We start from the raw sequence: 13677 nt of genomic DNA on the forward strand, positions 1-13677 counted from the left end.
TCTTGAATAATCATTGCTGGAACAAGTTCAGGGCTTCTACAAGAGCTGCTGATCAAGTCTGCTTTTCCTACTTATAGATTGTACTGTTAAGAAAATACTTTGTTGGTTCAAGAACTAGAAAGCAGATCCAATTCTTAATGAAAGTAATTTTTTGGTCGTTTTTATGATAACCCATAATTATTTGCCAATCAGCTTGAGGAGATTTTAATTAATAATTGTCATCTTATTTAGTCCTCGACTTCTCACTTTCACAAATGCTTGAGAACAAGTCTTTTAAACTTAAATGGACAATCACAAACTTTATACTACAATGTCCCGTTTAATTCTTTATATATGTATATGTCATCTATAATAGTACTAGTGCAGAATCCAAATATCTATTGGATTTCCTTTTCTCGTTCTGGTAACAAACAGTACATTTCATCAGCAGCCCTGTCCCTCTGGCACCCTTCTCTGTCCCATTCATGTTAGTCACTCTCATTCAGCAGCTCTCATTCTACTCACTCTGTCCTTCATTTTCTTTTATTCAACCTCCTGAGCGTCCTATTCCCAGCTGGAAGATGTTGTAAAGAACGCCTATTGATTTGTTTCTTCTGTGTGGTTGCTGCATGGGCTTAAAGGTGGAAAAACTCAAGACTCATTGAAGAAAGAGAGGGAGGCAGAGAGAGACTGTGGAAAAAAATGAGTTGTTGTGTGAAGACAAAAGCAGGTCAAGAGGATGAGGAAGAAGCCACATGTAAAGCTCTTATGCTGAGGTGAAGAAGATACGACCATCTCGGTTCATCAAATTCATCACTTCTCTCCTTCGTTCTGTTGCTGTCATTATGGTCTCACTTTATTTCTCATATAATGTACTTCTTACTGTAATGTCTTTCTCTTTATGATTAATCATTCGATATATAAAAATATGACTCACTATTCAAAGATCTGTGAATAGCTGAGTCATTCCATTTGCCCTTTTGACTGGGGAGCTGCAGGAGAATGAGGACGGTGATAGAAGATGAGTTGTTTTCATTGCAGCTAACTCCCCTTTTTTTGTCCACTGTTTATTTCTAGATGTGTTTCATCCCAGTCTCCATCCCCCTATCTCTAATCTTACCATTTGTCTGGTCAGCTATTACCAGCATCACCAATCTCTTCCCTTACTTTTCATTGACCCCCCCCCCCCTACTGTGCCTGGGATTTGTTTTTCAGTACTCCTCCTTCAAACAGTCTCCACACTGTGATATTTTTTTGCAGAAGGGAAACCCCTGACCAACATAGAAAGGCGTATATGGTCCATAAGAGGTGTTGGAGTCAATTTTCCGCTTTTTTGTAACTTCTCCTTTAGCCATGGTGGCCTGCCTATATCTTTTGTTTTTTAAATTAAATTGAAGCTATTTTAATATTAGTAACATATTTTGTACTGAAGTTTCATATATGTATGTATATATTGGGAATTATAATATAAAAAAGATGCACATACTCTGTGCAAACACTTCAGGTCTTCATTACAGCACTCAGGCTACGTGTGCTTAAGAGAAACTTTAACTATCTCGATTTGTCAGCAGGCAAAATCAACAAAGTTGGCTGTTTTGCTGGATAGCATCTTAATTAGATCGGTCTTTTAATTAAAGGGACTCAGCTCTGCTCTTTGAGTCAATGTTTCTCCATCTTCACCTGTGATTTTAAAACTTCAGTTCATTGGCAGAGCTGCTTTAGTCTCTTCTTTGTATCGACTTAACCTTCACTAATTCACTCCCCCTGTTCATCTGTGCAGACGGGCCCAATCCACACTTCAATGCAGACACATATGTGAATTGATACAGAGAGAAACCAATGTGTGAACAGCACACCAAAAAAATGCAGAACAAGACAAAAAGCATTTTTCAATATACTCTAGACTCAAGCATTTAAACATTACATTACTTTTCTTTACATCTAAATCCATATGGATGAAATGTTGATGGAAAGTGATGGAGTGAAAGAGAGGATATACAAGCTGAGAGATAAAGAGAGAAGTAGGAGGGAAAATGTTATTTTAAATTGCAAGCAGGATTTAATGGCCATTGTTGAAAAGTATGACATTTGTTCTTGTGACAAAAGTCAGAATCTTATACAGCTTCTTTGGAGTAATAAGAGGAATTGAATCACTAGCACTGTAAATTCCCTAAACTTAATTTCCTCGTGTTCTTCTCTACTTCCTACATTTTTCTCTGTCCTGTCTCACCCTCTTGCTCCCACGCTGCTTTACCCCCCCCTTCTCTTTGTTCTCTATGCCCCCCTTCATCCCAACACGGTGATGAAGATTGATGTTCAGGTCCTAATTAGCATCTGCTCTCGTATGCACACTGCCAGTCTTTCTGTTCCTGACCCTCCAATCAGTTAAGAACCATGACAGGTCTTGTCCAATCAGATTAGGGATAGCGGGACAGGCTTCCTGTGTTGAGCTGTCACTCCAGATGCATTGTGGGCACTGCTGATGGATGAGATTTGGGCTAGGAGACCTAAATCATGTATCCTTCAGTTTTCAAAATTGTGTGTACAATCCTGCACTGTATGAGGTTGTGAAGATGGAGTATAAGATGATAAAGATTCACTACAGTTTGAAGTCAGTCTTTTACCATGGAAGAGTTTTTATTGAACAGCTATGATGTTTGCATAATTGTAAATTAGCATTGAATACATTAGAGATTAAGATTTACTTTTATTGATCCCTGCAAGGGGACATTTTTGTTTTTACACTCTGTAGTCATGAAACACACACATAGGCTGAAGTATATATACACACATGCACACAAACAGGATCCTATGGACATGCACTAAGGGAGAGATGTGGCCCACAGTGGGTGCTCCTGAGCTGATGGTGGGGAGGGGGTGTGGTGCCTTGCTCAAGGGCACCTCGGCAGTGCTCAGGAGGTGATCTGGCACCTCTCCAGCTACCAGACCAACTTCCATACTTGGTCCGCACGGGGACCCTCCAGTTCCCAACCCAAGTCCCTACAGACTGAGCTACTGCCGCCCCATATATGAATCCTGCACTTCACCTTTTAGGGGCATGTTATATTCTTCAGATGATCAGATATTGTGATTATTTATTGAATTAAAAAGTTGTTTTGCAATATATTAATTACCGCAAAATTGCTGTACTTTAATTTTATCATTACATCGGGCCATATATCCCATCAAGAGTAACCGCCGACTACTAGCCCTACTAATTGTAAATGGAATTGAGTTTGTATCGCGCTTTTCTAGACTTCTGACTACCAACCTAGCCATTCACACACATTCACACCCTGATGGCAGAGGCTACTACGTCCCTCAATATTAAATAATCATATTCATACACAATTCACCGTGTGTATGAATATGACAGTTTCATTTTTAGTGTCAGCCAGCAGCTCAATTGATTTCTTGCCTGGTTTATGTTGTGTGTTTATCATCATTACTGTAATGTATTGAACACCTGTAAATGCAGAATTTAGATTGACTATATCCAAGGCCATTCTACTCAACTGCTTCTCTGTGTACTTCGTCACAATTTCAAATTTTTTAAGCTCTGTCTTTATTTATCACAAACTACATTGCATAATTCATCCTTCCGCACTTTTCACCTGCCATTTCAGGCGTTTGAGTTCAGGGATACAGGGGACATGACAATGAATGATGCATCACAGGGGGGGATGTGTTGCTGTCAGTCATGCCTCTCCCTCCACCTTCTGTCTCTCTCTAACAGGCAAAAGAAACTGGAATTATACATGACAGCAGTTGAACAATCAGAGTGAAAAATCAGCCCTGTAAAACACTAACTATCCCTTCTGTGTCAGTTGTTTTTTTTTCTTCTTGTTTTTCTTTTTAGATTAAATAAGCTCATCATGTTGGAGTGCATAAAAATATCCTCTATATTGTAAACCAGTGGTTATGCTGGGATTCCTGCTGTCCCATGAGACATGGACATCAAAAGAGAGGAGATATAAAGAGGAGCAAATAAAAAAAAGAAGGAAATCCTTTGATTATCCCTTTATTTTCATGTGCTGTACACTTGTATCACATTCTGCCTCCCTCTTGTTCATGCATGTGTGTGTGTATGATTGCATCAAAGCCCCACCATCACACAGCAGTCTTTTCTTTTGTCCTAGTTATATCACTCTGTCTCTACATCCACCCTCCCTCCTCCATGAACCCCCTTGCCACCTGCCTTTATTCTCAATATGTCAGACTCGCTCTGCTGCCATACCCGGTGTTTCCATTGAAAGTATTTCGCTGCATCACGCCTCCGCATGCCTCAAGAAATGGCAAAGTAACCTGTCTAACCAGGAACACTGAGCTCTGTGTGACAATGGTGTCGCCCTATTTATTCTCAAACCCACTGCTCTTTCGTCAGAAGAACACAGAACTTAGAAAAGGCAAAGCAATGAATTGTTCTTTGCAGCTCGCTAACATGCAAAGCATGAAATAATAAGGGAGCCTAAAGAACATGGTGCATGACGGCACTGCAGCATATTGTATGGCAGACCCCTTTTAAGCTGTGTCGGTGTTTTGTGATTTAGTGTAAAACTGGTAGGTAAGCTGGCACTGCCTCTTTGATCAGGTCTCTTCTTCTTTGGGCTGTAGCCCTTTTTGTATGCGTCACGCTGTTACCCTGTCGCCTGGCAGTGAATCTACAAAGGCGGGAGCTCTCATTAGCACCTGTGTTGACATGACTGGCTTCCATCTTTGAGTTGTTTTTACCTTTTCTCTAAGCATTATTCATTTTACAGTCTTCTACCAGCTTCCTTTTGCCAGATGTTCCCACAAATGCATTCAAATGTTTGTTTATTTCCTTTTACTCCTCTTCCTCATTCTCATTCTCCCTCTGTGTTTCACTCGGTCTCACTCTGTCTCTCTCCCTACCAGAGGTTTTTAATTAATGGCAAGCCATGATGCTTGTCTTATCAGCAGATCACTCGGCTTTCTATTAACTACACTGACAGACCTGGGAGGCTGCCGGGGATGGATGAACACACACACGCACGCACACGCGCGCACACACACACACACACACATTTGTTCACAATCATGCCCATTAACACATAGTTTAATATATACATGCATACCCTTACAGACAGACACACCTGAATTTGACATCACTTACAAGCTAGTGTGCGCACACACACACCCCCACACTTACTGACACAATCACGGTCAGAGGCAATTGTGTCCACATACACACACACACACACACACACACACATCATGATCCTATCTTAATCTTGCCACACACTTACACACATACACACACGCACAAACAAACTGCCCTGATGCTATCTGGCTGTGTGATTTAAGGAGTGTTGTTTGAGGGTCTCTCCTCCTAAATCCCCTAAATGCCTTGGGAATCCCTCCCTCTATCGCTCTCTCCTCTATAGCTCCCTCCCTCAGTCTTGCTTTATGGCTGAATGAACACTTATCATTCAGTAGATAAAGAGCCGTCCACGCTGGAGCTCCCTTTATCTTTGAGAGCCATGTTTACTCCCCGTGAACACCCTGCTTTTCACAGATGTTTCATAGAACGCATTCGCTTGATCCAGCAGAGATGAAAGTCTGGTGTCAAGGCTTCATTTTCTGCTGCAAAAAACTTCAAGCTCACACTTTTACACACTTTTACACACACACACAATCCCCTACCCCATCAATTGTAACACTCTAGGCAGGTCAATTGTCTCATATTTACCATATTTTCATGTTTGGCAATGCTGAGCTAGGAGGCAAAATAAATAGACGTTTGTCACGACTGGTGATGGGGATTAAAGTGAGCCGCACTTTGGCACAGAACAGTGAGCATGAAGGCAGAAACAACAAAATCAATCTTCAAACACCACAATCGATGGTTGCCGCAAAAATTTCACCAGAGGTTTTCTGAGAGTTGACATTTTTCTGAAAGCACTGAGAGAAAGAGAGCGAGAGAGGAAGTAACAGAAACCGTTCACAGAGTGGTTATCGGAGAAAACATTACAGTAGACTGTGGAGAGACACTCTAATGCACACACAGTCACCCACACTTTCTTGCACACTCATAATTTCCTCATTTGGGGCACTGTAGCAAAACAATTATCAGGAAGGGATAATACAATAAAGGAGACCATTTCCTGGGAATTACCATGGGACAAAACATTTATTTTAGTTTTGTCCAGGGTGCTCATAGGACTGTAAACTCCTAATGGTGAGAATTACAGAACACAAACTCACACTTGCATACAGCATTGAGGCAGAGTTTCAAAGTTTTTACCCATTTTTCAGTGTTTACTCAAAAACTAATTCTCAATAAATGGCTGCACTGAGATTCTTTGTTTGTTTGTGTGTGTGCATTGTTTTTCACTGCAGTATTATAACTGTGATGGCCTTCTGCTTGCCTTTCAACATGGACAGCTGTAATAACCACTTTGATTCATCCCTTCAGATTTATTATTTGGATAGCACTTTATGTGTCCATGGAAGTATACAGACCCTACAGTGATTTTGTTTATATCCATCTCTAGTACAATGACACTTGAACACACTGAAAAGTCAGGCCGTGGGGAGTGAAAGGACTGAAATAAATTATTGTATTATTTATAAAGAAAAGAAAACTATTCCTCTTGAGTTTGAGACGTATTCTTTACCCATTTGCTACAAAAGTGTTCTTGGATCCTGCTTTAACCTCTTGGCTTCATCCTCACATGCTCTTATTTCCTGCGCCTGTTATTTGATAGAAATGACAATGATTTGGCAAATTGGGCATTTTAGTGTGAGATTTGCATAACCTCTGTCCCATTGTTTAGCTTACTCTAGAAAGCTTGTCCCCATAAGAAGAGAGCTCTTTGGTTTCAAAACAGAACAAAGTGGATTTTGACATTTCAATCTTTCTCACATTCACACGCTTCCTTTTTATCTGTCTGTCTGTCCCTGTGTTACCATTCAAGTGATTGTGTGAATATGTGTAGCTGTAGGTTTTTTTGGAAGAATTTTATTGGATTTCTTTCAGGTGGTCTCCCGTGTTTTACTGAGGTGCTTTGGTACAGTGCTGCAGGAATCAAAGCTGATGTTTCTCTCTCTCTCTCTGCAGAGAGTTCGGTTGGAGAGATCCAGAGCTGCCAGAGGTGATCCAGATGTTACAGCATCAATTCCCATCAGTGCAGTCCAATGCTGCAGCATACCTACAGCATCTCTGCTTCGGAGACAACAAGATCAAAGCCGAGGTTTGGATCTATATGTTTGTTTGTGTGTGTGTGTGTGTGTGTGTGTGTGTGTGTGTGTGTGTGTGTGTGTGTGTGTGTGTGTGTGTGTGTGTGTGTTTTCAGTATTAAGAGTGTTGGACTTACAGAGGAAAAGATTATAACCCGGACGATGAAAGCCATTTTAAGGTGTTTGAGTTGTAGTCAACACTAATCCTACTTTTTTTAATATACATTTTTTCTGCACTCATATTCACAACACAGTGATTTAACCAACCAGTTCCACACTGATGTTTTGCTTGATTAAACCTGCCTGCAGTCTCAATCCCTAAGCTCTGTCTTCTATTGAGTTTTGTCTTTAATGGCAGTATAGTTCAATTAGTTCCAAAGTCACGAGTTGTCTCTTAAAAGCAATTTTGGAGGAAAGCCCCTTTGGAACTCTCTAATAAACCCTTTAATAAGGCTAGACGCTCTCGTAACAATGACAATTAGCACATGCATTTCCACTCAAATCTAAACCCACATTTACACAGAGGCTTTCCTTTTCTCTGTCTGTAAATAGTTGTCAACACACATACACAACTACACACAAACACATCTTCTAACCTTATTTTACTCACAGAATCAATTTCCCAGTCAATCAATTTTCTTTCTTTATGAAATTACTTTCAGCGTTCGGTCAATGGCTGCTACTAGAACCAAATTGAAAAAGTGATGCCACATTGCAAAAATGCTCATTCACACCAATTTACAAAGAGACACAAGCAAACAAAAAGCAGAAATATTAATATTAAGATTCCGTTATGAAGACAATTAAACATGTAAACACAAGGACAAGACTCATTTCATTCACACCAACCTACTTACCCACCCACACAAATCAAGACACACACACACACACACACACACACACACACACACACACACACACACACACAGATATATAGGAAAATGCAATTGCACAAATATAACAAAACATCACACTCTATTCTACTCCCACACCTTCATCTGTGAAAGAAACCTAAGTGTTCCTGTCTTTTGTAATGGCTGTAATTACTCTGTGAATGGCGGTGTCCAACAATGGAGAAAATAGCATCTGTGTATTGACAAGTGGATGCATTGGCCTGCCTTCATCATTCTGTTTGATTGTCTTGCTCGATGCCCAAGGCACTGCTAAATACTATTTACACAAATTAAATCTGGAAGAGATGTAAACCACAATTGACACTTGGCATCACATCAGAGCGACACTCACATGCGTACATCTCCATGCACAAACTGCCACATATAAAGAAATGATGTAGCATGTGCAATATGATGCACACAATTTTTAAATAGCTTTTAATGATAGACCTGATGATCTCCAGGCCAGATATGGGATATTAGTTCGGATAGAGATCCACTGTTAGAACCAACAATTTTTAGTGATGCTTTTCTTTTATACTGTCATGGGATTAATGAAATGTGTTTCGTTATGATGAATACAAATATGATTTAGTTCAAAGCCACGTGGAACAAAGCAATGAACTCCTAACTGTTAAGAAAAGTGTTTTGTTTTTTTTTAATTTCTCCGTTATAATTGTTATTCTCTTCACAGGGTGTAGGAGTTACATTGTTCTTGTCACATCCGAGAGTGAAAACAATTCTTCTGCCTCCTCCATTTATCTCTGAAGAGTTTCAAAAGTAAACAGCACCTTTTATCATTCCATGTTTGATCCCCCTAAGAGGCGATGGAACAAGCGTGTGTATGAACTGTAGAAGTGTCTCATTGAATAGTGGAGAGCATCTTGAATCGTCTTGACTCTCAGTGAAATCTTTTTCTCACTTCTTCTTCATATGGCAGTGCTGATTCAATTTTCATCAAAGCATCTTCAAAAAAAGTCTCAGAATGAATACGCACATCATGGCCTTCTGGAGAGTCCATGAATGCTTGTTGGTTTAAGTATTGATGTTTCTTCAACATGTGGGAAAATATATTTTTTTTTAAAAGGTCAATTTCTTCAGTTACGTTTCTCTGTGGATCGTTAAGGTTGTGACAGAGTAGATGACTTAATGTCTTTATAATCTCGTATTTCAAGTACAAAGGCTAAAAATCACAGGCCTGGCCGTAAAGTCAGTTGAAATACAAAATTTATCACATCAAATCTAACCTTTTGCTTTCAGTGGCAAAAAATGCTCGGTTACTTCTGACAGGAACAGACGGACCAGTTGTTGCTAGATTAGCCCATTGGAAGCCATTTAATACAACTTGCCTCTTTGTAATTCAGGTGACTATTGTGAATTATGTGATGGTAAGTCTCCAATATTTATTTATGTTCCTCATTGGTTTATTAAAACCTCTGTTTATTAAAAACTCACTGAGTGACAGCAAAAAGAGCAAAAACAAGTGTAAGAAAACAAGTCTTTATTGATTAAGGCTACCAAGATCACAAAAACAGTTACTTTGGCAGTTTTATTATATCTTGTTTCCGTCATTCCAATTAACTTCCATCATGGTTTTCTCGGGGGGATATATTTGACTTTTGGTGACACCGGCATTATTCCAATAAGTTGCCAGGGAAGTGTGAAAGGTAAAGAAAGGTTCAAAATATATGAAACACGTTGGCTGTGTGTGTGATGTAACGCAGCCTTCTAGCAATTGTTAATTTTTACATGTCACACATTACGAGGGGTGAGGGTGGGGGTCGCCTTCTTTAAAAAATAACCTCTGACAGCTGTAGTTGAATATGCATGTCACTGGAAAACAGTGTGACAGCTTTATTACCAAGGGATTCATAACAATGCAGCTGTCATGGAAGATTATTTAATATGTTTCATTTTCATAGGCAGTGCTGAGGCTGATGTCTCAAAGGACAAGTTGATTCTTTGTGCATGTAAAGGGCTCCTTTAAGGGGATATATGAGGTATTTGTGTCCTGCAGGGCCAGTTGCTCTTGTTTTTAGTGTCGTTGATGTGTCTTTAGTTGGTTGGAAATTGTCTTGGCTGATGTAGGCACCTACTGAACACAGTGAAAAAACACGGCTTTTGATTATGCTTTTCATTTTAAAAAATTTGACTATTAAAAAAGAATATTTCACACTGAATAAAATTAAATGATGGTAATATTCAATGAGTGACTTGCAATCTAATATCATATCTTGAAAATGCTGGCTTACTGGTCAATACTGAAACATCCCCCCTATTTTCAGACATTAAAGTCACTTTAATATTTTTCATACTGGTCATCTTCAGGCAATAAGCAATGATTTCACATAATTGTAGAGCTGCTTAGAGGCATAACTAAAGCCCTTTTAGCTGTTCCATAAAATAGGTCGTAATTCACAGCCTGAAGTGGCTTGTTACTTTAATATTTGACAGCAACTCACCAATAAAAACCAAGATAAAACATTTAACTAATAGCCTTTTTTGATTAACCCAATGAAACAAGAATAGTGGAATGGTATTGCCTCTTACTAAATGAGAAGATTTCAATGTAAATCTTAACCCTGTGTAGCTTGAATGTATAGTGGTACATTTCACTGAGCATATATATTATGAATGATAATGGCAGCGTTTTGTATGACCATCTTAAGACTTGTCTTATTTTCAGTCAGCTAGACAGACACAGATGGCAGGGGACACACTGAGCAGCTAAACACAGGCACAACATGGCTGGTATTTTTCGCTAAAGAGACCCTCTGCAGGGCCAAATAGAAGAGGAGGGACGAACAGGAACATGGACGGATGAGAGAGACGCAGAGATAAGGAGGGAAAGAAAGCAAAATAAGCAGAAAACAAGACAATGTTGCTTTCTGTTATCTTGAAGCAGGTATCAAAAAATACAGTGTGTTGGTTTTGCAAGATGATTTAGTAACAATTTGTCTTGTTGTTTGCGTTAATGTGTGTGCGTTTGGATTCGTGAGAGTAGAGAACTAGGTTTGTGTTTGTGTGTTTGTGGTTTTGTGTGTGTGGCAGGGCATGGTCTTAGCTCAGATTACATTTGGCCACAGAGGCAGCTTGGCAAATTCATCTTCAGCAACATTTATAGCTGCAGTGGAACTGATACACATACAGCACCAAACAAGAGATACACACACACATGCTCACACACACACATGCTCACACACACACACATGCTCACAAACACACACACACACACACACACACACACACACACACACACACACACACACACACACACACACACACACACACACAGACACACACACACACACACACACACAGATGGTACAAGCCCATTGACATGTCAGGTCATGCATCCCCTTTAGGTACACCTACAAACAAGCACTCACACATACACACACACACACACACACACACACACACACACACACAGTGTCTGACTGAAGTTCAGTCACATCAGTAATTCATTTTGGGTAGGAGCCTTGTCGATATCCATTTATCCAACAGAGCGGTTGAGGGGATAGAAGCGTGCCCCCTGACTCTGTGTCACCCCCTCCCTCCCTCCCTCTACGTGCTACCTGTTTTGCTTAACTCACACCTCACATATTTCACATATTTCATGTAACTGTATGCCTCTCCTCAATTTCAGAGATATAATTTACCTGAATTAATCAGCTACAATCCCTAATCAAATTAATTTATTTTATTTTCTCACAGAATAGGTGCATGATTATACAGCATAATATAATCTCAAGGATCTCACAGTTACGGCTGACAGGATTATATTCTCTGGTATATTAAGTTACGCTGTATTATCACAGTTTTAGAGTTTGTGTTAGAGACAGCAAAAGGCAAGTCAATAGGCTATAAAATCCTGTTTTGGATGTTAGCACGTTGAACTGTGCAAAATGAAAGCTCTGATTATCTTCAGCATGAAAGATGAGAAAGAGACAGTAAATGATCCACCGCAAGTACTGCAATAAAACTGCATGCTCAGTGCATCCTTTTTGTTTAATTTTACATCTGATCACTGTAAGAAACTTTGTGTGAGTGCTGAAGCAGTACATTTTTTTAAATGTAAATCCCAGTTACAGTTATGTAAATGCTGGGTTAACATATTTAACATGGCCACAGTATACTGAGTCATTCATCCATCCACTTCTTCATTTAAAGAAAAAAACTGTCATTGCCTTTTTAGTTTTCAACATTAACAATCATATTTCCAGAAAATGCAAAAACTTAAGCAAAACTGGTGCTTTTCCTTGCCTCAGGGTTTTCCCAAACTCCAGGTAACCCTTTGGAGAATACACCCGGTATGTTCTGTACGGCTCAGTGGTCTGTAGAATGTTTCTGAATGACAAATCCATCATTTTTTTTTTGCAATATTTCCTCTCATTCTCCATAATTCAGCATATATGCACACACAAAAAAAACCTTTGAAATTCAAATATGTTAGTCTATACTTTGTAAGCATAAAACTACCGTGGACCACCCACTCATCAACACTAACATAGTCACACATTGGGACTTCCCCGCCTCCTGCTGTGAGGAGAGAAATGCCTTGTGTTTTCTTTTACGCTTTTCTCCTTGCACAATAGAGTTAAGCCTCTAGTTGATCTGTCAGGGTAGATTTTCACATTTGTTAATCCTGCTGTTGATACTGCTGTAAAATTAGCTGTGTTTCTGCCTCATAATAACATCAGTAAACAAAAGGTTCCTGCCATTTTTGGCCCAGTTTGAAATGCTCCAGAGGGAACTGTTGCCTAGGGCCAAGAACTAAATCAGCCTAAGGTTGAGTGCCCTCAAAGACAGTAAGCCCTAAGGTAAGTGTCAGGTTAAAAAAAGCCCTTGTATGTGTGAGAGCCTGAGTGTGTACATGGGTGAAAGGTTAAAAGGTGTGATACACCTTCACCCTGTCAACCCCACTCCTATGTAAGCAGTAAACGTATTACAGTGTGCTGCTGATTAACGTTGCCGATGCATATGTGGTGACTCACATACACACACACACACACAAACACACACACACACTTGTTAAGCTTCCCATGCCACCATCCCAGGTATGTGTCACCCTTGTCTCCCACTGCCAGCTCTCACACCAGCAGCACCTCTGATTCCCACAATCCCAGCTGTCACTACCGCTAACTGTTACCACGGCAATGCTGTCTCCATGGGTTACCAATAGCTGTGACCGCCGCGGAACAGTGGGAGACAAAGACAAATCAATCTGTGCTTCTAATCTTCTTTACATGGAATGGAGGAATAGGCATAGAGCTGGCAAGTCTTGTAGGAAGCTCCGAGGCAATACAAAGTAATAGCACTATGGCTTTTATGGAATAACAGATTAAGTGTGACACAAGCATAAAGAGTAGAGGAGAAGAGATCAGGATGGGTGGAGGGAAGAGGCAGGGGAGAGGAGAGGAGCAGGGGTGAGGACTGGAGGGCATAGAAGGGACAGTAAATCAGGTTGAGGAAATTGTGTGGCCAATGGACCAAGGTTAGTTTGCCATTCATTGCATCCCTTAATCCATTTTAATTGAATAGATAAGCAAAGTCATTTTGCTCGATAAACTCCTGCTGTGTCATCAAGCACCTCAACCCTTCA

At 40.0% G+C, this 13677-nt stretch overlaps 1 protein-coding gene across 3 annotated transcripts in view; it reads left to right on the forward strand.

Annotated features, from left to right (window-relative positions):
• Positions 1 to 13677, forward strand: part of ctnnd2a (catenin (cadherin-associated protein), delta 2a) — a 238820-nt gene that overhangs the window by 160014 nt on the left and 65129 nt on the right. For all 3 annotated transcript variants that reach the window (XM_065948760.1, XM_065948759.1, XM_020641668.3), the window contains exon 13: positions 7061 to 7193. In XM_065948760.1, coding sequence (XP_065804832.1) covers positions 7061 to 7193 — 133 coding nt within the window. The remainder of the gene's footprint in view (positions 1 to 7060; positions 7194 to 13677) is intronic.

The sequence above is a fragment of the Labrus bergylta genome, chromosome 20, assembly GCF_963930695.1.
Source record: "Labrus bergylta chromosome 20, fLabBer1.1, whole genome shotgun sequence".
Taxonomy (NCBI): Eukaryota; Metazoa; Chordata; class Actinopteri; order Labriformes; family Labridae; genus Labrus; species Labrus bergylta.